This window comes from Lampris incognitus, chromosome 6 (assembly GCF_029633865.1).
Source record: "Lampris incognitus isolate fLamInc1 chromosome 6, fLamInc1.hap2, whole genome shotgun sequence".
Lineage (NCBI taxonomy): Eukaryota > Metazoa > Chordata > Actinopteri > Lampriformes > Lampridae > Lampris > Lampris incognitus.
Genome location: NC_079216.1, coordinates 61755439 through 61783222, shown reverse-complemented (window position 1 = coordinate 61783222; position 27784 = coordinate 61755439). Strand labels below are relative to the sequence as shown.

At 46.3% G+C, this 27784-nt stretch overlaps 1 protein-coding gene across 1 annotated transcript in view; it reads right to left on the bottom strand.

Moving 5' to 3' along the window:
* tln2b (talin 2b) overlaps positions 1 to 27784 on the bottom strand; it is an 80915-nt gene that overhangs the window by 15370 nt on the left and 37761 nt on the right. Inside the window, exons 20-42 of the mRNA XM_056281207.1 lie at positions 26781 to 26909; positions 17969 to 18082; positions 17640 to 17753; positions 17336 to 17470; positions 16952 to 17080; positions 16755 to 16857; positions 15395 to 15603; positions 14842 to 14961; positions 14421 to 14618; positions 13639 to 13778; positions 12946 to 13039; positions 8940 to 9029; positions 8702 to 8824; positions 8279 to 8422; positions 7847 to 8008; positions 7485 to 7625; positions 4652 to 4833; positions 4073 to 4205; positions 3857 to 3958; positions 3556 to 3726; positions 1995 to 2141; positions 1274 to 1375; positions 1028 to 1147 (exon numbers count right to left, since the gene is read on the bottom strand). Coding sequence (XP_056137182.1) covers positions 1028 to 1147; positions 1274 to 1375; positions 1995 to 2141; positions 3556 to 3726; positions 3857 to 3958; positions 4073 to 4205; positions 4652 to 4833; positions 7485 to 7625; positions 7847 to 8008; positions 8279 to 8422; positions 8702 to 8824; positions 8940 to 9029; positions 12946 to 13039; positions 13639 to 13778; positions 14421 to 14618; positions 14842 to 14961; positions 15395 to 15603; positions 16755 to 16857; positions 16952 to 17080; positions 17336 to 17470; positions 17640 to 17753; positions 17969 to 18082; positions 26781 to 26909 — 3102 coding nt within the window. The remainder of the gene's footprint in view (positions 1 to 1027; positions 1148 to 1273; positions 1376 to 1994; positions 2142 to 3555; positions 3727 to 3856; positions 3959 to 4072; positions 4206 to 4651; positions 4834 to 7484; positions 7626 to 7846; positions 8009 to 8278; positions 8423 to 8701; positions 8825 to 8939; positions 9030 to 12945; positions 13040 to 13638; positions 13779 to 14420; positions 14619 to 14841; positions 14962 to 15394; positions 15604 to 16754; positions 16858 to 16951; positions 17081 to 17335; positions 17471 to 17639; positions 17754 to 17968; positions 18083 to 26780; positions 26910 to 27784) is intronic.

Below are 27784 nucleotides of genomic sequence, written 5' to 3'. Positions count from 1 at the left end.
TACTTGCGTTGTTGCCTCCTGACTAGAGCCTTGTGTTGTATTAACTCTCAGATGTACGTCGCTTTGGACAAAAGCTAAACGAAATTGTACATTGTACCACTACTCCTACTGTGTCTGTCTTCTCATCTCCGCATCGGCGAACCAGACAATGGAACTCGTGTGCTGAAACGATCTGCTTTTTATCAGCTGGGTGGGTGAAAACTGATTTCCAGCACCGTCAAAGAGTGACTGATGGCACTACATCTTTAATTTCCTGATTGAGATTCACAGGTGGGTGGTACTACTTCATTCTGAGCATCACTGTAGGCTTTTAGGCTTGTAGAGGTACAATGTCGCTATGGTAACTAGCAGGGTTTCCAGTAGCCGGTTATATACAAGATATTGATAAGAGCTACGTGCTTAATAGGCCGATGCTCTCGCACACCGCTGTCCTCTGGACTGCAGAGAGAAGGCTTGATAAAATACCAGGGGGGGGGGGGTGCTGACAGTGGCGGATGTTGGAAGGGTATGGCGGCATGATGTGTGGACCAGCTGCCTCGAGTTAGCCTAATTAAGTCGGGGTGATTAAACAGTGTCCACATCCCCACGAAGACATGCCAGACGCATGAGCGAGAGTGAGACGCAGACACGTGACACGTTCTCTCCCCTAGTTAACCGACTCTGCAGACATTACAATATGGTTGTGTTTCAATAAAAAGGTTGTTGAGCCCTCGACAACCATCTTTTGTCTGTGCGTCCCTACCAGAGAACCCTGGCTGTGGCATACATAGCTTTATATGATATGTTTGATCTGGGCCTGTCAGGGGTAGATTTGGAGAATGGACGTCATATCAGAAAACTCCAAAAAAAAAAAACAAAAAAAAACACCTAGCTCCAAGTCTGTCAGTAAATAACTTTCACTGATACGCCGGGCTGACATTTCAGGCTGACATTTCGGGGACGAAACAGCTATTCAATATACTGTATGGTACAAAAGGATAAGTGTTTCATAACACGTCTTTCTTCAACCGGAGGCCCACCGTCTCACCTCCTCCGGCTCTGCAGTGGCAGCTGCCAGGCGTCCCTGGTGTGCTAGCTGTCCATAGTCCACCGTCACCTGGGAGGCAAGGCCACCAAGTTCTTCTGGGCAGGTCACTGACTTGGTCATCTTGGGACAGAGAGTATAAACCTTGTCAGCAGCAGCAGCATATCAACTCTGACACGTAACCGTGGAAACGCCGTGAAAGACATGTCAAGGTGGACGCTGATGATTTCAGCGCGGTGGTACACCTACCATCTCTTGTGCTGTGATGGCAATGGCCTTGGAGAACTTCACCATCGTGGTCTGGTAGTCGACAAACGAGCCCTCCGGCTCAGGAGGAGTTCCCTCGTCCAACTGTGGAGGTCAAGCCACTAGACTCAGTGTACACAGTCTCGCTATTGTGAGGTGGGGTATGACATCTTCATGTAAAGCAACCGTCCCATTTACAAGTGCTTTATAAATGAATACAGGCAATAGTATGTTCAATATACAGTACGTTTGAGTAAAAGTGAAAATTAGACGAACCAGGAAGTTAAAGTACAGTGTCAGATAGGGTCTGATAAAAGAATGAACGTTTGACACGGTGCGAGTCACGCTGCATTATTAACAGTGCCATCGCCACAGTGACACATCCTGGAGCAGGCCGTGACAGCGAGCATCGCCAGCGGGCCGTGGACTTAACACTTGTCTTCTTCTGTATTTGACTGAGAGTCACTAAAAAAGAAGTGCTCTGGACCGCACACAACGTAGATTCTACTTAGAAGAGAACCTCGCTTGTCGAGTAGTCTATTAGGACAAGGAAATGGTTTTTTGACTCAAACTCATTATTTGTTTATACCGTCAGGACAGCTTTCCCAGCAAAGGTACACACACACACACACACACACTATATTCTCCAGCAAACTGTAGACGCAAATAAGCCCCCCCCCCCCCAACCCCAACCAACAGCACAGAAACACACATACAAACTCACCCTGCCCATGGATTCAGCGATGGACTCCACCATGCCCCCAACCATGCCCCCTTCACTGGCTGCCTCATTCAAAGTCACCATTATGTCATCCACAGCCTCCTTCATCAGCTGGGCAGCTTCAGAGATGGCATCATGGGTGTGGGTGGCCTGTGGATAAACGGAAGAAACCACAAGCAACCGCTATTTGTACACTTTTTATTTGTTTGTTGCCCTCCACGGGAAGGCCGCGACACTGGTTCAAAGACAGAATTGCTCCAGTGTTCCTGGAGCTGTAGAGAATTTAGTTCGTTACTCGGCACCTCAGCGAGGCGAATGGATGCTTGCTTCTTCTTTTTTTGGACCCCGCCCCCCCTTTTTTTTCTCTCTCCCCCATTGTATCTGGCCAGTTACCTCATTCTTCCAAGCTGTCCCGGTTGCTGCTCCACCCACTCTGCTGAGCTGGGGAGGGCTGCAGACTGCCACGTCTCCTCTGATACATGTGGAGTCGCCAGCCGCTTCTCTTTACCTGACAGTGAGGAGTTTCGCCAGGGGCACATAGCGTGTGAAAGGATCACGCTATTCGCCCCAGTCCCCCCCCCCCCGAACAGGTGCCCCGACCGACCAGAGGAGGCACTAGTGCAGCGACCAGGACACATACCCACATCTGGCTTCCCACCCACAGACACAGCCAATTGTGTCTGTAGGGACACCCGACTAAGCCGGAGGTAACACGGGGATTCAAACCAGCGAGCCCTGTGTTGGTAGGCAATGGAATAGACCGCTACGCTACCCGGACACCCCAAAAATAGAATTAAAAAAAAATTTTTTTTCCAGTCTTGAGTAGCCTGCTCGCTGCTGGCAATGTTGACTCGCCGCACACACCTGTTCCGGCTTCTGGAAAACACGGCAGTGGCTAGTCAGTCGCTGCTAACGTTAGCTCTCGGTAGCCTTTCTAAAAATGGAGCAGCAGCAACAAATTCAGCCAGTCCCATCACCATTGAAGGCAAGCGTTTGGGCGCATTTTGGATTTTACAATCTCCCGGGGGAGAAGGAGCTTGACACGACTCATTCAATACGCAAGCGCTGCAAAACCCGAGTTGAGTATTTCGGCTGTTTCGTTTCAAAAGACCTGCACCCCTACAGCGTAGTCGACAAAGAAGGCTTTAGATCTAGGATCCAGACAATTGAGCCAAAGTACGACACACCATCGCGTTGTTTTTTTTTTTTTACTGAGACAGGTTAGGTTTGCCTTTGTGTGTTCACATTATTGCAATCAATTGATAAAACTTTTTCAAATATAAAATCTCCATAATCTTATACACACGTTAGTCTGCTTTCATGCCATAATTAGCCACACCGCCTTTCTTAGTGCGCAGCGGACTGGAGTAGATCCTAAAATTACCACCCCTACGTACCAAATCTAGAATCAGTTTTGAGTCGGGAATCCTTTTGAATCGAAAATCGATTTTGAATCGAATTGTGACCCCAAGAATCGAAATCGAGTCAAATCGTGAGATTCTGAAAGATTCCCACCCTGATGACTCCCTCTCATGTTCTGTTGCTTAATGTAACTGATTCATACCTTTGGGTTTCCTCCTCCCTCTTTGGCAGCATATAACATCTGCAGGGAGGACTCCGACAGGGTCTTGGTCTGGTCCAGGATAGTCATCTGCTGCTGGTGGTCTCTGAGTTTAGAGGTCAGGCCTACTGATGCCACAATGAGGGGCTCAAAGTAGCTCGCCAGCTGGGTCACCTGGGAAAGTGTACTTATTAGAACAGTCTGGGAGACTAAAGAGGGATTGGATCACCACATGTCAGAGACAATGGGTTTTCTGTTTGTGAAGTCAGTCGAGGCTGGAGGGAATAAAGGGATATTTGGGCACCTTGTGTCCCAGTTGGGCAGCTTCTCCTCGGGCGGCTGTGGAGATGGGATCAATCAGGTGGCCAATCTCCTGTACAGAGGATGTCAACTGCTCCTGGAGAGCCTGATGAGAAACGACGTCAGAGAAGTACGGAGTAACTCTCAAAAGAACATAAACAGATTCCATTAACAATGAGGATCACTGTCTGGATAGTGCTGAAGGGTTATTTGAACTCACTTCCATGGAGATGTCATCTCTACAGGGCAAGGTCTGCCCAACAGCCGCTAGCGAAGCTTGCTCGATGTCCCGGATACACTTGTTGATGTTGTCAATGGAGTAGTCACATTCCCTCTGCCCCGGTGCCTTGTCCCTGTCAAGACAGAGAAAGAATAATGTCTATGTGCACAGTAACATCTAAGGAGTATAAAAAGTAATCAAAATCCATATTCGCCTTAGAGTGGTTCTTTTCCAGAGGGAGAGCAAAAGAATGAGCTTGCCAGGACTTAGCAGTTTTTAATCACTGCTCCATATTAACTCCCGTTATTACAGCACAAGGCAGTGGGAATCAGTAGCCTTAAATGATTGTGGTTCTTTATTGCTTAGTTTCAGAGGTTTAGACAGAACGAACCTGAGTTTAAGAATCCATGTTTACCTTGTGTGAGTGAATCTTTATAAACTCCTGTGTTGTCGCCTATGTGTTGTAGATAAGCAACCCTCCCAGAAGAATTACTTGCATCTGCAGACTTACTTCTTAACTCTTGTTTTTAAACAGTCTTACAGAGACTGTTTTGGCCAAGGGTGGATTTTAGTACGGACCTGATAGAGGTGATGAGGCTTTTGATGGAGTCTGACACCGTTCGGGAGTGGCCAGCCAAAATGGACCACATGGGTGGGTCTTTGGGGTTGAGGACCAGTGAGCGGGCAGTTTCTAGAAGGAGGGTGGAGCTATCCAGCATCGAGCGGGCTGAACGCACAATGGGCTCCTGAGCTGCTGAGCCCTATGGGGCAGAAGAAGCAAAAGAGAGAGCTTAGCACAGGTGGATAAACAGCCCAGGTAGCTGCTTAGTAGTGAAATGCCAGCCACGCCAGCACGGCGGCGTCGTTAATACTACCCGACTATGGAAGACAGATCAAAGGTCCATTCAAAGGGTGCTTGAGATTAGAAAGGTAGCTCAAGTTTTAGAAAGACACCGCAAGAAACAACTCCGGTCTTGATTCCAGTCAAAGCCTCCCTCGACAATTAGATTAACAAGGGGAAGATAAGAGCAGCTGTGCTGAGCGAGAGAGCGCTGCTAAGCGCTGCCCTCCGACAGATTACTGCCATAAAGCTTTTAGAGGTGTGCGAGGACTGCCCCGCTCACACTGTAAAATAAAAATCCCTCTGGTTTCTCCTTGAGCCTTTTACTGACATTAAAAGAAGAAGGGAAATTGCACATCAATCCAATTAACCCAGTTTCACTGTGCAAACCTCTCAATGTTGGCTCAATATCCGGGACCCTGATTTGAGTGGAGTTCAAGAGTCACAGTTATATTCATGTAAATCTCTCTGAAAACAGCTTAGAGCGCTTCTTTGTGGCGAGAATAAAGAACTGGAAAAAGGCTAGTAGGCAGTTTCCAAGAATGGAAATGTATTTTTTTTGAAATTCATAAGCAATCCTACAAAATGGAAAAAAAAAATGAGATTCTAAATTATGCGTCAAAATGAAAACCTGCAGGATCTCACAGGGCGCTACAAAAGGATAACCACATCTCGCACAGGATGCCACTAAAACCGTTTCAACCGGCAACAAAAAGAGAACTCACACTATTACTGTTGTCGCTATTTTACGGGTTAGTCAGTTATAAAATAAATGTTTCAGACTCTGTTGGTAATTTTCCAAGTTATTTAATGGACTTGCTTCATAATATACCGATAAGGTGCTACCTTATCGTGTTCCTGGTAACGCTGTTATATCTGAAGATCCTCTTCTCTTAATCATTCCTAAAACCAGTGCTAAGACCCATGATGGGGCTGCTTTGAGCTCATATGGGCTCAAACTTAGTAGACGTTTGAAGTTTTCTGCCTTGATTTGACTTGGTGACAGATATTTGTGCCATTTATTATTATTACCATTCTTCTCCTTACTATTAATAGTATCTATTTATGTTCTTAGTGTAGCCTGTAAGGTTTCTTTCCTGCAGTTTAGCTTGTCATACATACACTGCCCCTCAAGTTGACTCTACAAGCCATCCATTATCCAAGCCGCTTATCCCAATTGGGGTCGCAGGGGTGCTGGAGCCTACCCAGCAGTCATTGGGCGGTAGGCGGGGAGACACCCTGGACAGGCCACCAGTCCATCACAGGGCCGACACATTCACACCAAGGAACAATTTAGTATGGCCGATTCACCTGACCTACATGTCTTTGGACTGTGGGAGGAAACCAGAACCTGCAAACTCCAAACAGAGGACGACCTGGGATGACCCCCAAGGTTGGACAACCCTGGGGCTTGAACCCAGGACCTTCTTGCTGTGAGGCGACCGTGCTAACCACTGCGCCACCGTGCCGCCCTTGACTCTACCATTGCTCATAAAATAATCACACTTCCACACAGTCAGATAATCACTTGTCCTTCACCTGTATCAAAGCGTATATCTACTGTGACAAGGCTCAACCCAAAGCTTAACCTCCACTCCTCATCTTGTTGAGGGATGCTTTGGCTTAAATCACGAAGACTGATGTTTCTTGCAGTATCGCCATCAAACTTGAGCTGTCTTTCGAATCTCATCCATCCTTTGACCCAAAACCATATCCTGCCTAAACACTGCCAATCAGTTTAGTTGATATAAGACAATGATACTCGGACTTGAACTTGTGGGTGATTTTAATTGGGAGTCAGGGACGTTTGGTGCACATAACCCGAATTGGACTACTTTAATCCAATTACATATAAACCTAGCCAGGGTTTTTAATTTACCCTCGAAAAATTAAGCCACACTCCCTTTTTATATTGCTAAATACTTGTCCTTTTTTCATCGCTTTGTATATGCTCTTTAATATCATGCATTGTATTTCTGAAATAATTTGCATTTTCATAATTTTCTATTTAAACAGAAAATTGTTTTAAATGTGTTCTCAGTTGTATATTGTGTAGACAGGGCAGCCATGTAAAAGCCTCACTGGTTTTTCCTGTACAAATAAATAAAGATTGATCCACGAGGGCGTCCAGGTAGTGTAGCGGTCTTTTCCGTTGCCTACCAACACGGGGATCGCCGGTTCAAATCCTCGTGTTACCTCCGGCTTGGTCGGGCGTCCCTACAGACACAATTGGCCGTGTCTGCGGGTGGGAAAGCAGATGTGGGTATGTGTCCTGGTCGCTGCACTAGCGCCTCCTCTGGTCGGTTGGGGAACCTGTTCGGGGGGGGGGACTGGGGGGGAATAGCGTGATCCTCCCGCATGCTATGTCCCCCTGGCGAAACTCCTTGTTGTCAGGTGAAAAGAAGCGGCTGGCGACTCCACGTGTATCGGAGGAGGCATGTGGTAGTCTGCAGCCCTCCCCGGATCGGCAGAGGGGGCGGGGCAGCGACCGGGACGGTCTCTGAAGAGTGGGGAAATTGTCCAGATGCAATTGGGGAGAAAAGGTGGAGGGGGGTGGGGGATGATACATACCTCATTGCTAATCTGAGCAGGAACACTTGCAAACTCAGGGTTGTTGGCAAATGTGGATAGGTTTTCTACAGCCTCGAGCAGTGGGGTGGTGGCAATACGGCACCTATGTCTGTTCTCCTCAGAAAAATCTCCATCTAAGGCCTGAAACAAGATAAGGATATTGGGTATTTATTTGGTCACTGGGACTTTTTTAGTAGATAACAAATAGAGAGCTCATTACAATGTAATCACCCGACTCCGGGCTATAGTCCTTAGAAACTCACAACTCATAAGTATCCCTTAATTGTGTGAATAGCTCGACGCATTGAAAAAATCAATGTTTGCTATTTTTCATTAGGATTATGAATAATACGGTAGTTGACCTTGATGGTTTTGACAAGGTTGGCTGTAGTGTTGGCCACCTCTTTAGCTGACTGGACAAACTGTCTCCTGGCCACGGGGTTGGAGGTTTTGGAAGAAGCCAAGCGGCACGCATTACAGAGGGCTGAAGTGTGCTTTGCTACAATTGTTGCTGCAGAGAGGACCTACCAAACGGGTACACACACACACACACACACACACACACGAAAAAGAAAAAAAAAAAACAGGAAAAAGACAGATAAAGCTGTGTTAAGCACGATAGAGTAAACCCTTTTTACACTGCAAATTACACTGCTGTTGATGTTAAGGTATTTGAAACTCAATGAGCCATTTAATTCAAGTCCAAAGCAATCAACACTGCAGTCCCCGCGGTAGTCTCCATACGCCAATAAATTGAGCTGAAATGTTTATCTATCCCAAATGGACCTTCTCACCTGTGAGGGACTGCTGGCTGGGTCCACTAGGTTCTGGCAAGCCATCTGTATAGCCTGGTTGGCCCGTGCAAACTGGATCGGATCAACCAGTCCCTCATGGCCCGACTGGCTATTTGGATCAGACACACCCACGAGATAAGATGCCTGCCGGGCAGAGACAGAACTGAAGTTACTTAAGGTTCCTAATTTCCTCATTTTAATTCTAAGAGCGGTTGAGGATTAGGGCTTCGGGCTTTTTTCAGTCAAAATGTTAACACCAGTGACTGCATCTCAGTGCAGAGGTAGATAAGAGGGGGGTTCTGGTAAAGGAACAAGAATGACGGGAGGGGAGGGGAGAAGAGGGGAGAAGAGAAGAAGTGGGGGACGGAGAGGAGAAAAGAAGGGATGAAATGGCAGTGAGTCAGGACCAGCTTGGGAGCTCACCTGTCCTCCAGCCTCTGTCAGCCCACACAGGGCCTTGGAGGCTACGCCCACACTCTCCCCGAACGCTGACACATCGCCTGTCTTACAGTGCTGAGAAATTCCCGCCATGGACTCCCCTAGGACCTGAGGCGTATGGAAATGAGGGAAACGTGAAAAATAAGACCATCAGCTCTTTTTATATTAACTATATTTGACGGTGGAAGTATATGGTGCATGAAATTATTTTTAAAGACTGTACCTTTGAGTTCTCCATGACACTCTCGATGCAGTCAAAGTAGGAGAGCTCGCTAACAGGCTCGTTCGGGTTGTCTAACAAACCTCTGACAGCCTAGGCACACAGTGAAAAGGTAAGAAGTCTAACAGCAGTGAACACACCATTATTATTATGCGCTGATATCCGCTATATGACAGCGGTCTGAGGCAGCTGTCATTTGTACTTTACACACCAAGCTGATATAATCATGAAGTTGATATGTAAACCATTATTGTGTTGCGAAGGGACGGGTATATTGGTATTTTCACTTGCTTGTAAATCAATGTGAGGAGGCTTCATAGTAAACAAGAACACGGTGCCATAGATGAGAAGCGCTACTGTTACTGAGCCCACCAAGTAAGGGATTTGTATTCAGTAGATATAGGCTGTGTGTGCACCTGTAAAAAGCACTACCTGTAGTTGTGTATTGTTTTCTATGGAAAGGTCACACTTGGAGCACTTTTGACCCAATGCAGGCGGCTCCTGAGCTCTTGAGATTCTGGCCCTGTGAGCACTCCGCCTCTTTGCAAAGAGACTAAAATGCACAGCTCATCGACGTCACTTCTACTGCCACAAACCAATAGAGATTTTTTTTTTGTTTTTGAGCAAAACAAAATTTATAATCTTAGGTAGCCGTAAAATTAACTCAATCGAGAAACTCACGATTAACAATGTCGAAACGGAAAGAGCGACTGAAATTAAATTTCTTGGGGTAATAGTGAACAGTAAATTATGTTGGAAACCACATATAAATTATACCAAGGCCAGAGTATCCAAATCAATTGCAATACTATTCAAAGATCTTCTAAATCAAGCTTCACGTTACACCTTGTACGGTTCCCTCATACTTCCATACATCACCTACTGTGTGGCAGTGTGGGGGAACGCATGTAAAACCAACACTGATTCAATCTTCACTATTCAAAAAAAAAAAGAGCCATAAGGATAGTAAACGAAGCCAATTACGGAGAACCAACAAACCAACTCTTTCTCAAACTAAAAACACTAAAATTCAAAGATCGGGTGGACTTTAAAACCGCTCGAGTCGTGTACAAAGTGTTAAATCATAAAGTACCCAGCAGTATCCGGGGGCTGTTCCAGCTGAGGGGAAGTAATTATGACCTGAGAGGAAAATGTACGTTTAAACAAAACCCAGTAAGGACAGATGCAAAATATAATTGTGTCACAACTAAAGGAGTCAAGATATGGAGTAATTGCAATGATGAAATGAAAACATGTGACTCAATAATCAAATGTAAAAGACTCTTTAAAAATAACGTGTTGAAGAGATGCGGGATGGAGCGGTGACATCTTGTGTGAGTTGTTCTTCAGTTGTTTTGGTGTTGCTCTGCACTTGCTGTGTTCTTGTTGCGTTGAATGACTGATCTTTGTATGGTTTCCTAGATCAGTGTTTCTCAACCGGGGGTCCGCGGACCCCTAGTGGTCCGTGGTGTAATTGCGAGGGGTCCGTGAAAATAAAATATCTTTAAATAAAAGATCCTATGACATTTATAGAAATAGGATTATTTTACTCAAATGTGACTGAGACCTTTATCTACCTAAACTATAAAGGGTAACAGGATTTTTTTCCCTTATTACATCTGTTTCACAAGTGTAATTTATTGTATTTTAATAAGAGATCTCGCTCCCGTTTGCATTGTTAAAAGTTACTGCATAAACATTCTGTTGTTACATATATCTGAAAGTTACTGAATACATATTCTGTTTTGTTACACATATCTGAAAGTTACTGAATACATATTCTGTTTTGTTACATATATCTGAAAGTTACTGAATACATATTCTGTTTTGTTACATATATCTGAAAGTTACTGAATACATATTCTGTTTTGTTACATATATCTGAAAGTTACTGAATACATATTCTGTTTTGTTACATATATCTGAAAGTTACTGAATACATATTCTGTTTTGTTACATATATCTGAAAGTTACTGAATACATATTCTGTTTTGTTACATATATCTGAAAGTTACTGAATACATATTCTGTTTCGTTACATATATCTGAAAGTTACTGAATACATATTCTGTTGTGTTACATATATCTGAAAGTTACTGCATAAGAATTCTGTTTTGTTAACTATATCTAAGTTACAACTGAAAGCTCTTATTTTTGCCCCAAAGAGTGAATAAATGCTATAATGCAATTTAAAATGCAGTTTCTACTGTTTCTATCAAATTGCAACCCCCCTCCCCCAAGATCAGGTGGAGGGGTCCTCAGGGTAGATCAAAAATACACAGGGGGTCCAGGACCCCAAAAAGGTTGAGAACCACTGTACTAGATATACGTCATGGTCACTGGTGGTAGATGATTGAGTTTTCATTTAAATCCCACAGTTCATTGGTGAAGTATTAAAATAGAAAAAGGGGGTAGGACTAGAAAAGTTTTTTAACTTCTGCCTACTCCTTTTCCAACTGCCGAGATTTGAAACTAAGGTTTGATGATGATATCGCTGCTCGTTTTGGGGTTTTTTTTTCCTCTCTTGTTTTCTTTTATTATACATTTTCATTTTAACGTTCGAAATAAACGGAATCTATCTATATGTAGATGAAGGAGGGGTGGGACCAGGGAGGAAATGAACGCTGGACCTACTCTGTCAAAACAGGAGAAGCAAAAACAAACGAAGCTGTAGTGTTGATAACAGAAAATCCCTGTTTACTGGATGTCCCATAAGTACTAGCCCAACATGAATACAGGCGACGCATTAGGAAAATGTTTCGCCACGAAACTGCACCTCCACTGCGAGCGCTGGTGATGCTGCCTTGAACTAGATCTCCAACGGACACAAGCCCTTATTCAGCGTGTGTTCAGCGGGGGGGGGGGGGGGGGGGGCTTGTAAGGGAACGCATCTAACATAGAAGTTGCGAGCAGATCATGGTACGAGAAAAAAATGGTATGATCCATCTGACTGAGAGGAGGTCACAGGCGAAGCGAACGAAGTTGCTCACTTTTATGTCGCCCAGTGGCTGCTGGGATAGGCTCCGGCATCCCCCGCGACCCTGAGAGCGGGATAAGCGGTTGGGATAATGGATGGATGGATGGTTTTGAATTGTTGAATGCTTTCACAATTTCTCCGTTTTCATTTTCAAGCCTATCAAGCCTCGCTGATGACATTTGGCCCAATACTGTTTCTCTTATTGTTTCTGATCTGGAGACGGACTTAGAGCACGGTGGGGTCAGCCCTGTGTCCCCCTCAGCCCTGTGGGTTAGCTATCGGTAAGGATAGGTTAAGGTAAATGTTGGGGTTAAGGTTAGGGTTACCTGGAGGCTGAGGTTAAGTCAGGTTAGGTTAAGTTTGGGTTTGGGAGAAGGATGCCGAATAAGGAGCTGCCAGGGAAGAGGAAAAGAGGAAGGCCGAAGAGGTGGTTTATGGATGTGGTGAGAGAGGACATGCAGGTCGGCCCGTGTGACAGAGGAGGATGCAGAGGACAGGAAGAGATGGAAACGGATGATCCGCTGGGGCGACCCCTAACGGGAGCAGCCGAAAGTAGTAGTAGTAGTAGTAGGTTAAGATTAGGTAAGCTCAATGAAATAGGGTTGAGGGAACACAGACACCCTCCCCTAACTGTGAGTATGTGAGTGAGTGAGTGAGTGAGTGAGTGAGTGAGTGAGTGAGTGAGTGAGTGAGTGATGTCATCAGGAAAGGAGCTAGCCATTAAAACTACAGCAGGCTCTGCTGAAGGTGAAATAGCACAGAGAATGTATAGAAGAAAAAAAGTCAGTCCCGGGGGAAGAGAAGGGAATGTTAGCTGGAGGGACCAGAGGCTCAGTGAATGACTATAATTATTTCCCAGGGAACATTGCAACACCTACAACACTATTTTCAGCGATAGGATTTGTGAAAAATTGTTCAGCTGCAACAATTTTTTTTTTTTTTTTTAGAACAAAAACATCACTGACAGCTGAAAACAGCCCAGAAGCCAAGCAGGATAGAGAATGACACAGCGTATGTGTGCCAGAACGATACCTCCAACTCTCTCAAGGCGTTGTCACACTCCTTCTGCCCGGCTGCTTGCTGGGTGCACAACGTGATCAACTGGTTAATGCTCTCTGTCACCGCTCTGAAATACAAGGGCAGTCATACAGTCCTGTTTACCTCTTGCATCTCTCTCTGCATACGTGCACAGTCTGCCCTCCATGTCACATCACACACTGTCTTGCTCAGAGCTGCACTACACAAGCGAGGCAATGTTGGCCTCCCTTTGTTAAAGGAGAAGCTTACATATTGTACAGGAGCACAAGGGCTGAGTTGAGCTCGCATTCAGCCGTGCTGAACACAGACAGGCCCAAGCCAAAGCTTCCATCTTCCTAATTAGATAGAGAGAAGTCAGTGAGGCCCAAAGCCCCGGGGGAATGATGTCCTGGCTTCTCTCCACCAGTGGAGGATACTGCCTCTAGCACCGCTGAGCAGACATTGCATGGGAGTGGCATATAGAGGCTGAAGAGAGATGCTTTGTGACATTCAAATATAAACTGTGAATTTCTTGTGACTTGCTAGAGGCCCAAAACTAGAAAGGGTTCAGAATGAGGAGGGGGAAAAAAAATGGCATAAAATTGACTTGCATATACTGTACACTTTACCTGAGAAACAACCTTTGTTTTGTCAAAAAGAACAACTAAGACATCTGGTACTACTACCACCATGTATTCCTTATCTCACCTGGCTGCCACGGCTAAAAGATTCTTGGCATTAGCTGCACCAGGATCCACGGACAGAGACTTGGCAGCCAGCAGCAGCTTACTGGACGCCATAGAGATGTTCTTCAGATTACCAATTACTTGGATCTGGTCCTCCTGGCTCTGCACAGCCGGGAAAAAAAAGAAAAGACAATGCAGCTGTTTTTTGTTTTTGTTTTTTTTTTTTACCCCAAAATAGAGGCAGAGCTATATCAGATGTAGCTAAAATGTCCAGGAGTGTATGACTTTTATAATAACAATTGAGAAGACAGTTTTCTAGAGATGGTGTGGGTACGGTATATGAGCCTGAAGCATTCATTTGAAGAGTGTCCCTCCCACCTAGCTCCTCTTTCCTTGCTCAGTAGGCCTCTTAAAGACTGATTAAGACCTGTGTGTCATGGTACGTCAATTCCACTCCCAGATGATCTCCCCAAATTAATGAGCAAAATAGCCAGAACAAGAACATCATCAAAGACCTCATTATTTCTGACTGTATTAGGGCTGTCGGGGACAAACATGTGCCTACACGAATTAGCCAAAAGGGTCTTATTAACACATAAGTCAACATAACTTGAGTGCCAAAGTCAGACAAAAATCAACCATCCCGCATTTGACACGGGGTTTCTGAAATTAGACTGTCGAAGCTCTGTTCCTCCTTGTAGAATAACAAGACACCATAAATTATCTGAACTTTTCTATTTATCGGCCGGTTCATTTGCTTCAACTGAACTGTTGAGGAGCCATACAAAGAGGCGTGAGACCCACCTGAGTGTGGCCCGCCATCTCAATGCCAGCATCCAGGAACTCATCAAAATCTTGGCTGAACTTGCCAGAGGCCACTGCCAGCTGGCTGCTGGTCCCACGTGAGGAGTGGACCACCTCACCTGCCGAGTGGTTGAGCTCAGCCGCTGTGTGGTTCAGGTCAGTCTGGGCCTCCTGAAATGACTTACTGCAGGGCGGAAGCTTCAAGCAAAAGAACACATCCCATAATCCAGTAATTATGTACCAGTCAAACGGAAAACCAGTTAAGATTGTGTATAAGTGTAAGCAAGCAATACTTGATCTGTGAAAAGTTGGGCGACTTAAGTTTTGTGTTAAAAACAATGAAAAAAAAAAAATCCAATAATAACGGAGGACCTCACAGAGAAACGCTTCAGTGCAGGCCCCCCGAGGCGAGAGCACTCACCATGTCCACCAGTAGCTTCTTGCTCGCTTCTCCGATGCTCCTTAGAGCCATGTCGACATCCTTCTGGCCCGGCAGGCAATTCACACAATTATTCAGGGAGTGGGACACCGCTTTGGCCACCTGAAACACAAAGCAACAACACTCTGAGAACAGGTTGCCATTAGTCATTCAAACAATGTACAACACGGCACGCCGTTCCACAGCACAGCTATAAGGAGAAAAACGTCTCAAATGCAAATTGTGTTCACAGTGATGCACAACAATCTGTGTCACTAATTTATGCCGTTGTCACAGACATATGCCAAACAATGTGTTTATCCCCCGGAGGGCTGCCTGCGAATGAGCAGTTATATCCTGGCACTCCTGAGAGAGAGCGGCTGTGTACGAGACAGTGGAGAGAAAATAGCAACGCTAAGAGGGGATAATTGTCACGGAGAGAAGACTTACTCGCAAATCAGTAGACGGAAGAGAGGAGGGGCCCGACAGAAGCAACGTGATAGTAACGTGAATATCGTACCTTCCAGGGCACATATTTACGCGAGACTGTGCCTACCTGTGCCAGTCTCTGTTGACTCTCAGCATCTCCTGGGTGAACAAGGGCCTGGTGGGCTTCATGGATCAGCATAGCAGAACCCTCCATAACGAACTGGGCCGAGTCCAGCATTGCAGCGGCAGCCTGGGGCTCCTTGGTGCTAGCTGCCACGCCTCTGGCTGCCTGGGCCAACGTCCTCAAAGCCTGTGCCGTTTCTCTTGCAGCAACACCTGGAGATACGCGGGCACAACTTTGCAAAATTGAAACGGAAACACATTTTTCCGCGTTAAAGTCACACGACATGACACGAAGGGTCACATGGCGTTTTTTGTGTGGTCGGATGACTCATAAGTCATCAGATGTTAAGCGGGTCATTCTGAAGTTTTGGATCCACAGGACTGCTATAAAACCATTGCGGACAACGTCCTCCCAGAAATCCCTGAAATGCGGCCACTGCCAGGAATAAGGGGTCCGCCTCTCCGTCGTTGCGTGCATCGCGTTCCCTCGTGGCCTTCGATTAAACGCTACCACGGCTATTGCGGTGGACGCAATCGAAATCCCCGCGCCAACACTTATCAGGTCTTGAAGATCTGATGCCATGTTTAACTGGGATGGCGGGAGAAAAGGCTGCCCTACCACCTGGTGGGGATAACGATCACTGTGTTTGTAATGAGTAATGTGATATGTGTCTAATGTGAAAACCAGCAGCACAGTAGGCTGTAGTATTCTGATGAGATTAATTTGAGAGTGGCATTGTAAAAAAAAATTTAAAAAAATAAATAACATAAGTTAATGTTGTAAAATTTGGCACAACTTGGGAGGTGCCCCAAACTTATTAAATATCAAGCTGAGGGGAAAAGCAGCAAATTGCATCAAATTGCGTTAGTCAGTCGAGTGTAGCCAGTTGCTGATGGAATGTGAAATCTAGTGAAAATAAGATTAATGAGTAGCTAGCAGCACCGTGGGCCAGAGCATAAAGTGCTGCCTTGAAGCCTTCATAGTTCGAGCACACTACTCACTATTACTTTTCACTGCCGTCACCTCTTCCCCCCCCCCAACAGGATGCATTGTAACAGCACTGAGGGAGAACGAGCCAGGCCACACAAGATCCACGAGGGTTCACTTCACGGCAAAGGTGATCACACCAACACAAAATTAAAGAGGCATAATTTCCTTTGCCTTGACTTATTCTCTCCTTTCCACATGGCACGGCAAACGGAGGTCACAATTTTCAACTAAAAAACACACTTAGCAGTATATATATCATTTTTTTTCTTACTCTAAATGCAGTAAATAGACAAAAGTAAGACATTTAAATAAAAAAAACGATGTCCTCTAGGCCTCCAAGGCCTGCTTGTCGAGAAAACTAGGCTTCTCCTACCTGTGTAATGTTCATTCCCCTGTGCAGCGCAAGTCAACAGTTGGGCCATAGAAGAGCCCACGGCCTTAGATGTGCTACCCAGGTCCTGGGCGCACTTCTCCAACTATATGAAACAGACAGAACACAAATCAGCATCTGGGCACGGAGCGATGATCACCTCATTTGGTAAGGTCATGTACTGTATGTTACGTGCTGACCGATTCCCCAGGAAGAGGTTTGAGTTGGCCATCGATGACAGATGTCTTGGCATCTTGAAGCTCACTCCTGAGAGTCTGCACAGTTTTGAGAGCGGAGTCGATCTCCAGAGGACCACAGGCTTCATGAGCCTATATCGGTAGACAGACACACAGATATTTCTTAGAAAGAACCCCACAAGCAGGCAGAATAGACAAGATGGAGTCTGGTGATTCGGGGTAGGTGTCTCTGCTTTGACACAATAGGAGCTTGGTGGGTTTTTAGGAACAGCTACTGTATACTACCAAAAGCAGATAAATACATACGGAGGTAAACAAATGACTATTTTGGGATGTGTCCTCTATCCCTGGCTGTGCTGTATGTACGTACTTTATGCGGATAGATACCTTCTGGGCAGCAGTCCTCAGTTCTGCTAGACAAGTAGCCAGGTTCTTGGCACACTGGCCCAGTTGCATTGCAGCAGCCTGTTCAGTCACTGTGGGAACTGCTGACTTTGCAGATGTTACCATTTTACTGCCAGGCTGGGCGGACATTGACAGAAAAACAACAGCAGCACATAAACGCAATAGATGACACGGATGTAAAAGGTTTGTAAAGCACGTTGACATTTGCGGAAGCAATGTAAGAAAAGAAAGAGATTTGTGTACGAGAAGAAAAGCTGTTAGGTGTTAGGCAGTGGGACGGCCCTACCTGCAGGAAGCTTTGGCTAGCCATGATGAGGGCAAGCTGGGCACCCAGCTCCTCAGGCTGGGCCTGGCTGCTCCTCATACCCTGGACCAACTGGGGGATGCTATCTGCCACTGCCTAAATGTGCACCAACAAATACACAAATGAGTCAATTCAAAATGCTACAGCGCAGTGGAATGAAATCTGCAACAGGCAGGCTGCAAAGTCATCATGTGCAAGTTCAAGGACTGCTTTTTTTTTTTAACACTTGCGGTTGATTTTCACACTACATAAAAAAAATGGCATTTCTGCTCATGCAACAGTGTCTTGAGTACATGTCCACATGTCCATACCTTGCAGCTGTGCACTAGCTGTTGGTGGGAGGCGGTATTTTTGTTGGAGGCTGCAGCGTTCTGAGCAGCTGCGATGGTCTGAGTAGCAGCAGCCGCTGCCTGCTTAGCAGCTATCTGTTCAGGACATACCCATTGAAATCATTACGGCTATATTGAGATAGTGAGTTTGAGGTCAACCTTTGCAAGTGTGGCATCACGCCGTCGTCTCATTGTATCTACACAGAGTTGGACTAATCAAACTTCAATCACTGAGATCGTAAGCTAAAAATTATTTAAAAGATGCAGACGGACATGATATGTCCAAGTCCCTGGACCTCTCATTTTTCATTTCATTAGGTATAAACAAATTGCCTCCACTTGCAATGTGTAAAGCCCTAAACATAAAATAGACTCCTGAGTTGACATTAACTCAAAGGAAGAATTGTGACTTTGAAAGCGACAGCGACATAGAAAACAGGGGGAGAAGACATTCCTCGTCTTGTGGGTGGAGGAAGCCCGGAAGAAAAAAAAAGAAAAAACAGAAATTTGAACAACAATGATATCTTTGTCCTGGGGAAAACAAACAAGATGACACTGCTATTGGCAGTGAAATGAGTGGCAGAGGGGGGCATTTCTATTTCTGGTAAGATTTCAAACAGTGCACCTATTATACATGCTCCTGAACCCAAAAACCTGGCAGCTGCTCAGGAACTGTACAAGTGACATTGGGAAAGGTAACCTCGGTAAAACCAGCGTAAAGAAAGGGGACAGAATAAGGGAGTTTTAAAGATCATTTTAAAGGGCACAAAAAGAGGCTGCTTTCAGAAGTTCCATCCATCCATTATTCAAACCGCTCATCCTGCTCTCAGGGCGGCGGGGGATGCTGGAGCCTATCCCAGCAGTCACTGGGCAGCAGGTGGGGGGACACCCTGGACAGGCTACCAGGCCATCACAGGGCCGACATACACACACACACACACACACACATATAGGGACAATTTTAGTACGGCCGATCCACCTGACCTACATGTCTTTGGGCTGTGGGAGTAAGCCGGATCCCCCGGAGGAAACCCACACAGACACGGGGAGAACATGCAAACTCCACACAGAGGACGACCCGGGACGACCCCCAAGGTTGGACTACCCCGGGGCTCGAACCCAGGACCTTCTTGCTGTGAGGCAACCGCGCTAACCACTGCGCCACCGTGCCGCCGCTTTCAGAAGTTAAGATGCTTATATAGTCTTCAGCATCTCACATCGCCTCAGGTGTGGGAGGCCGCTAGTGCTGCTACTGTGACCCTTTTTTGCAGCAGATATGAAGAGATGGTGGTCTGACCACAGGGTGACCCAGGCCTTGTGTAACTCTTATGGTGCATTCGCATGGAATCCGGTTAGCATGAGATGGTAAACCGGAGGGTCATTACTGTGGACGAGAGCAGGACGGTAAGATCGGACGACACCGGCAGACGGCACTGCCATCTCAAGTTAAAATAGTCTAACTTTTTGCCGTCTTCCACGATGGAATTTATAACCGAATGCTACGTAGCACATCACGAAACAGAAAAGACGGCTGATTGATTTTATAGGTATATGAATCGATGTAATTACTGTATATACTTAAATAAAACAAACACAAAACACGCTCGTGCAATTTCCCCGCCCCCCTGCAAACAATACACCGTCACCATAGAGACCCATGTTTTTTCCCCATCCTGCCTTTCCGTCACGCAGTTGGCGGTTTTTCCTGTTCCGTTTTGCCAAGTGCATGTGAACGCGGCATTAGTTTTCCATATTTCCGAGACTGAGGGCTCTGTTACCGTGAAACTGGGCTCAGGTGCAAGTGCAGGTGCACCAAATATATTTTCGGTAATTTGGTGGAACAGTGCAGCCCTGCATATGTGATAAGAGAGGTTGGGTCAGAATGACTTCATTATAAGCAGGTGGGGTTGGGGCAGGCTTCGACTTGGCCAACCAAATCGGCTCCTCTCATACCCTTTGAATGCATCACAACACAATTTACTCTCATTTTACTGATGACTGAAGGAGCCAGTCTACTAGAACCGCTCCACGTTGATTAATGTGGATGACAGAAATCCAGCGGCAGTAAATTCTTCGCCTGCACCGCCACCGTCTCCCAATTATATACCCCATCCCTGGAGACTGCGTCAAAACAAATATATACGTTCGAAGCAGCAAACGGGAAGGTCATTATTAAACACCCAGGCAAGCATAACTCACAAACCGACGTTCAGTGTTGTCACGTTGTGCGCAAGCTGACAGAGATTGACAACAGACACAATAATTTAGTCTCGAGCCAGGCGCAAGAGTGGAATTTCACGTTCCAAACCCTTGACAGCACAAGAAATCTCCTGTCCCGCTCCGCTCACGGAATTGAGAGCGGAATTGACTTCCATGCCACGGGAATTCTCGAACAGATGTCAGGCTCCGGTATAGACAGTTTGTACTAGCGGATATTTTTTTGTCTGGACCAGACGGATATTCCCTTTGTCAAGGTTGGGTTGAACTTTCCATGCATCAAGATGAGCGCATTCAGCGTATTCAGAACATGGCATTCAACGGATTTTCGCTAATGGTTTAATAGTTTATTTCACTGGGGGGAAGTGCGTAGGTGTACATCCAGTACAACACTGGCTGAGCCGGCGGAGGTGTAAACACAATTCAAAAAAAAAATTTCCCCCCTTTTCTCCCCAATAGCACTTGTCAATTACCCCACTCTCCGAGCCATCCCAGTCGCTGCTCCGCCCCCTCTGGGGGAGGGCTGCTACTACCACATGCCTCCTCCCATACATGTGGAGTCGCCAGTCTTTTCACCTGACAGTGAGGAGTTTCACCAGGGGGACGTAGCACGTGGAAGGATCACGCCATTCCCCCCAGTTCCCCCTCCCCCCCGAACAGGCGCCCTGACCGATAAGAGGAGGCGCTAGTGCAGCGACCAGGACACATACCCACATCCAGCTTCCGAACCTGCAGACACGGCCGATAGTGTCTGTAGGGACGCCCGACCAAGCCGGAGGTAACACGGGGATTCGAACCGGCGATCCCCCGTGTTGGTAGGCAACGGAATAGGCTGCCATGCTACCCGGACGCCCCCGTAAACGCAGTCTCAAGCCAAAATGGATACCAACATTGTACTGTGCCAGCAGATCTGCATTAACACACCCCGAGCTGCGCTGCCACACCTATCTCGACCCGGCCGCGTTTCCTTTCAAGCCACCAAACGACCAAACAGAAGCGGGCGGGGAAAGGTCGCCTCGCACCCGAGGAACCTGCCAATCTGCCTGCGTTTATGCCTCCACGCCGACATTAGAATAGAGCCCTGAGTGTTAAGAGGCTGGCTAGTCCCTTAAACCAGCCCATCTCTTCCACAGCATAGTAATGCTACAGAGACGGTCTGTCACACCAAAAAAAGCTCATCAGACCAGGAAGTGTTTTGACCAATCACGACACAGCGTACACGACAACGTCTTCCCCTGGGCAACATAACTGAGGCAGGCAATGTAAGCAAATGCCGGATCGCGATGCCGTGCGTGGCTCATCTCTGTAATGCTTCAAACCTGACAGGGTGGAACATAAATCTTTTACGCCGACTAGACTGGTTAAAGAAGACGATATTGATAATGTTGGGACATAATTTGACATACTAATTTGTTTCCCATTAGGAATTATTTACGCGACTGCACAGGGGGAACAGATGAGAGGGAATCATGTATGTACGCCGCAGCGACAGCTCATTTCTGATAGGAGCTACACAGAACCTGAATCACAGATGGGGGGAGATGTAAGAGGAGGCTGACTAGCCCCCCGCTGCACCCCCACCTGGCATGAGAGACTTGAGGCTGACTAGCTAGTAGGGGGCAGGAGTACATGTGGGCTAAACCCTTTACCTGAGGGCTAAACTATACATTTACACTTAGCTGGTAATGTACCCATACTGACGAGTCTGATCTGACATATACTGTACATCCTCTTACACAGTGACGATGGCATGAGAGACTTGAGGCTGACTAGCTAGTAGGGGGCAGGAGTACATGTGGGCTAAACCCTTTACCTGAGGGCTAAACTATACATTTACACTTAGCTGGTAATGTACCCATACTGACGAGTCTGATCTGACATATACTGTACATCCTCTTGCACAGTGACGATGGCATGAGAGACTTGAGGCTGACTAGCTAGTAGGGGACAGGAGTACATGTGGGCTAAACCCTTTACCTGAGGGCTAAACTATACATTTACACTTAGCTGGTAATGTACCCATACTGACGAGTCTGATCTGACATATACTGTACATCCTCTTACACAGTGACGATGGCATGAGAGACTTGAGGCTGACTAGCTAGTAGGGGGCAGGAGTACATGTGGGCTAAACCCTTTACCTGAGGGCTAAACTATACATTTACACTTAGCTGGTAATGTACCCATACTGACGAGTCTGATCTGACATATACTGTACATCCTCTTACACAGTGACGATGGCATGAGAGACTTGAGGCTGACTAGCTAGTAGGGGGCAGGAGTACATGTGGGCTAAACCCTTTACCTGAGGGCTAAACTATACATTTACACTTAGCTGGTAATGTACCCATACTGACGAGTCTGATCTGACATATACTGTACATCCTCTTACACAGTGACGATGGCATGAGAGACTTGAGGCTGACTAGCTAGTAGGGGACAGGAGTACAAGTGGGCTAAACCCTTTACCTGAGGGCTAAACTATACATTTACACTTAGCGGGTAATGTACCCATACTGACGAGTCTGATCTGACATATACTGTACATCCTCTTGCACAGTGACGATGGCATGAGAGACTTGAGGCTGACTAGCTAGTAGGGGGCAGGAGTACATGTGGGCTAAACCCTTTACCTGAGGGCTAAACTATACATTTACACTTAGCTGGTAATGTACCCATACTGACGAGTCTGATCTGACATATACTGTACATCCTCTTGCACAGTGACGATGGCATGAGAGACTTGAGGCTGACTAGCTAGTAGGGGGCAGGAGTACATGTGGGCTAAACCCTTTACCTGAGGGCTAAACTATACATTTACACTTAGCTGGTAATGTACCCATACTGACGAGTCTGATCTGACATATACTGTACATCCTCTTACACAGTGACGATGGCATGAGAGACTTGAGGCTGACTAGCTAGTAGGGGGCAGGAGTACATGTGGGCTAAACCCTTTACCTGAGGGCTAAACTATACATTTACTCTTAGCTGGTAATGTACCCATACTGACGAGTCTGATCTGACATATACTGTACATCCTCTTACAAAGTGACGATGGCATGAGAGACTTGAGGCTGACTAGCTAGTAGGGGGCAGGAGTACATGTGGGCTAAACCCTTTACCTGAGGGCTAAACTATACATTTACACTTAGCTGGTAATGTACCCATACTGACGAGTCTGATCTGACATATACTGTACATCCTCTTACACAGTGACAATGGCATGAGAGACTTGAGGCTGACTAGCTAGTAGGGGGCAGGAGTACATGTGGGCTAAACCCTTTACCTGAGGGCTAAACTATACATTTACACTTAGCTGGTAATGTACCCATACTGACGAGTCTGATCTGACATATACTGTACATCCTCTTACACAGTGACGATGGCATGAGAGACTTGAGGCTGACTAGCTAGTAGGGGACAGGAGTACATGTGGGCTAAACCCTTTACCTGAGGGCTAAACTATACATTTACACTTAGCGGGTAATGTACCCATACTGACGAGTCTGATCTGACATATACTGTACATCCTCTTACACAGTGACGATGGCATGAGAGACTTGAGGCTGACTAGCTAGTAGGGGACAGGAGTACATGTGGGCTAAACCCTTTACCTGAGGGCTAAACTATACATTTACACTTAGCTGGTAATGTACCCATACTGACGAGTCTGATCTGACATATACTGTACATCCTCTTGCACAGTGACGATGGCATGAGAGACTTGAGGCTGACTATCTAGTAGGGGACAGGAGTACATGTGGGCTAAACCCTTTACCTGAGGGCTAAACTATACATTTACACTTAGCTGGTAATGTACCCATACTGACGAGTCTGATCTGACATATACTGTACATCCTCTTACACAGTGACGATGGCATGAGAGACTTGAGGCTGACTAGCTAGTAGGGGGCAGGAGTACATGTGGGCTAAACCCTTTACCTGAGGGCTAAACTATACATTTACACTTGGCTGGTAATGTACCCATACTGACGAGTCTGATCTGACATATACTGTACATCCTCTTACACAGTGACGATGGCATGAGAGACTTGAGGCTGACTAGCTAGTAGGGGGCAGGAGTACATGTGGGCTAAACCCTTTACCTGAGGGCTAAACTATACATTTACACTTAGCTGGTAATGTACCCATACTGACGAGTCTGATCTGACATATACTGTACATCCTCTTACACAGTGACGATGGCATGAGAGACTTGAGGCTGACTAGCTAGTAGGGGACAGGAGTACAAGTGGGCTAAACCCTTTACCTGAGGGCTAAACTATACATTTACACTTAGCGGGTAATGTACCCATACTGACGAGTCTGATCTGACATATACTGTACATCCTCTTGCACAGTGACGATGGCATGAGAGACTTGAGGCTGACTAGCTAGTAGGGGGCAGGAGTACATGTGGGCTAAACCCTTTCCCTGAGGGCTAAACTATACATTTACACTTAGCTGGTAATGTACCCATACTGACGAGTCTGATCTGACATATACTGTACATCCTCTTGCACAGTGACGATGGCATGAGAGACTTGAGGCTGACTAGCTAGTAGGGGGCAGGAGTACATGTGGGCTAAACCCTTTACCTGAGGGCTAAACTATACATTTACACTTAGCTGGTAATGTACCCATACTGACGAGTCTGATCTGACATATACTGTACATCCTCTTACACAGTGACGATGGCATGAGAGACTTGAGGCTGACTAGCTAGTAGGGGGCAGGAGTACATGTGGGCTAAACCCTTTACCTGAGGGCTAAACTATACATTTACTCTTAGCTGGTAATGTACCCATACTGACGAGTCTGATCTGACATATACTGTACATCCTCTTACAAAGTGACGATGGCATGAGAGACTTGAGGCTGACTAGCTAGTAGGGGGCAGGAGTACATGTGGGCTAAACCCTTTACCTGAGGGCTAAACTATACATTTACACTTAGCTGGTAATGTACCCATACTGACGAGTCTGATCTGACATATACTGTACATCCTCTTACACAGTGACAATGGCATGAGAGACTTGAGGCTGACTAGCTAGTAGGGGGCAGGAGTACATGTGGGCTAAACCCTTTACCTGAGGGCTAAACTATACATTTACACTTAGCTGGTAATGTACCCATACTGACGAGTCTGATCTGACATATACTGTACATCCTCTTACACAGTGACGATGGCATGAGAGACTTGAGGCTGACTAGCTAGTAGGGGACAGGAGTACATGTGGGCTAAACCCTTTACCTGAGGGCTAAACTATACATTTACACTTAGCGGGTAATGTACCCATACTGACGAGTCTGATCTGACATATACTGTACATCCTCTTACACAGTGACGATGGCATGAGAGACTTGAGGCTGACTAGCTAGTAGGGGACAGGAGTACATGTGGGCTAAACCCTTTACCTGAGGGCTAAACTATACATTTACACTTAGCTGGTAATGTACCCATACTGACGAGTCTGATCTGACATATACTGTACATCCTCTTGCACAGTGACGATGGCATGAGAGACTTGAGGCTGACGATCTAGTAGGGGACAGGGGTACATGTGGGCTAAACCCTTTACCTGAGGGCTAAACTATACATTTACACTTAGCTGGTAATGTACCCATACTGACGAGTCTGATCTGACATATACTGTACATCCTCTTACACAGTGACAATGGCATGAGAGACTTGAGGCTGACTAGCTAGTAGGGGGCAGGAGTACATGTGGGCTAAACCCTTTACCTGAGGGCTAAACTATACATTTACACTTAGCTGGTAATGTACCCATACTGACGAGTCTGATCTGACATATACTGTACATCCTCTTACACAGTGACGATGGCATGAGAGACTTGAGGCTGACTAGCTAGTAGGGGACAGGAGTACATGTGGGCTAAACCCTTTACCTGAGGGCTAAACTATACATTTACACTTAGCTGGTAATGTACCCATACTGACGAGTCTGATCTGACATATACTGTACATCCTCTTACACAGTGACGATAACGCACCGTGAAGAGAAGAACGGGGGAATTGCTTTTCTTTTTTGGATTTTTTTTCCCACCTTTTTCTCCTCAGTTGTATCCGGCCAATTACTCCACTCTTCCAAGCCATCCCGGTTGCTGCTCCGCCCCCTCTGCCGATCCGGGGAGGGCTGCAGACTACCACATGCTTCCTCCGATACATGCGGAGTCGCCGGCCGCTTCTCTTCACCTGACAGTGAGGAGTTTCGCCAGGGGGAGGTAGTGCGTGGGAGGATCACGCTATCCCCCCCCAGTTACCCCTACCCCCTGAACAGGTGCCTCGACTGACCAGAGGAGGCGCTAGTGCAGCGGCCAGGACACACACCCACATCCGGTTTCCCACCCGCAGACCCGGCCAATTGTGTCTGTAGGGACGCCCGTCCAAGTCAGAGGTAACACGGGGATTCGAATCGGCGAGCCCCGTGTTGGTAGGCAACGGACGCCCACAGAACGGGGGAATTCTGATAAGAGGTTGATAAACCAAAGCTTGAGCACGTTTTCTTTAGGTCGTGGTCGGAGGCAGCCAAAGGTAAAGCCCAAGACTCACCTCCAGTCTGTTCACCAGTTTCTTCTTTATGGCATTCTGTGCTGCGGCGTTCGTGGCCACACGCAGCCCCTCAGCTGCCTCCCTCAGCCTCTGCTGCTGGTCCTCGTTCTCAGGGTAGGCTGCTGCCCCCTGAGGGCCCATTCACACAGAGACAGACGTGCACACACACACACACACACACACACAGATATAAACACAAACATACACACACAGACACACACAAACCACAGCATACGGAGGCATTAATATCAAGTACCGCAGCAACACCCACTTATCAGGACGCGACAGTGAAAGGAGACACGGAGTCCTCTTTCACCATCTCACAATTCTGACTGTACACACGGCACAAAAGATGCAAGGAGGCATTTAGCTGTCTGCTTTGTGACAGTTGCCAAGGAAACCGCCAGCGCCAGATTCCCATTTCCTCTTGATAATGACAGCGATATGATGATTAATGTGTCACAGATCAAAAACATCTAACGAGCCATAAGCAGTTTTTCACTTGCTTGAGTATTTCGCATTAATAATGCGCCGCTCATTTATACTTGTCGACAGTGCCAGGGGCTTATTAAGAACCACTGATGCCGTTCCCTGTTATTTGGAAATGTTGCTCTTGGCTACTGCACACGGTAATACAGAGAGATCCATTCTTCCAAAAAGTATCAGAAATTGAGTTTCATTATTTAGCACTGCATTTAACGTTTGTCCTCGGGTTTGGCATACTACCCATGAGAAAGCTACAGTGGTGATATAATTAATACAGATACCGACAGTATTAAGTACTGGGGGGTTATCAGATTATAATAAGTAAAGTAGAATAATTTACAAAAATTGAATCAATTAATTTATTTAATGAATTAATTTAGAAAAATGTACAAAATTAAACGGTTTCATCATTATATAGTTATATATATGTATATGATATACAACATGTACCAATCAGATCACAGATATTTTAAAAGGGTATAGGCGCTTTCATGGAAATGTTTGAAAACATTAATATA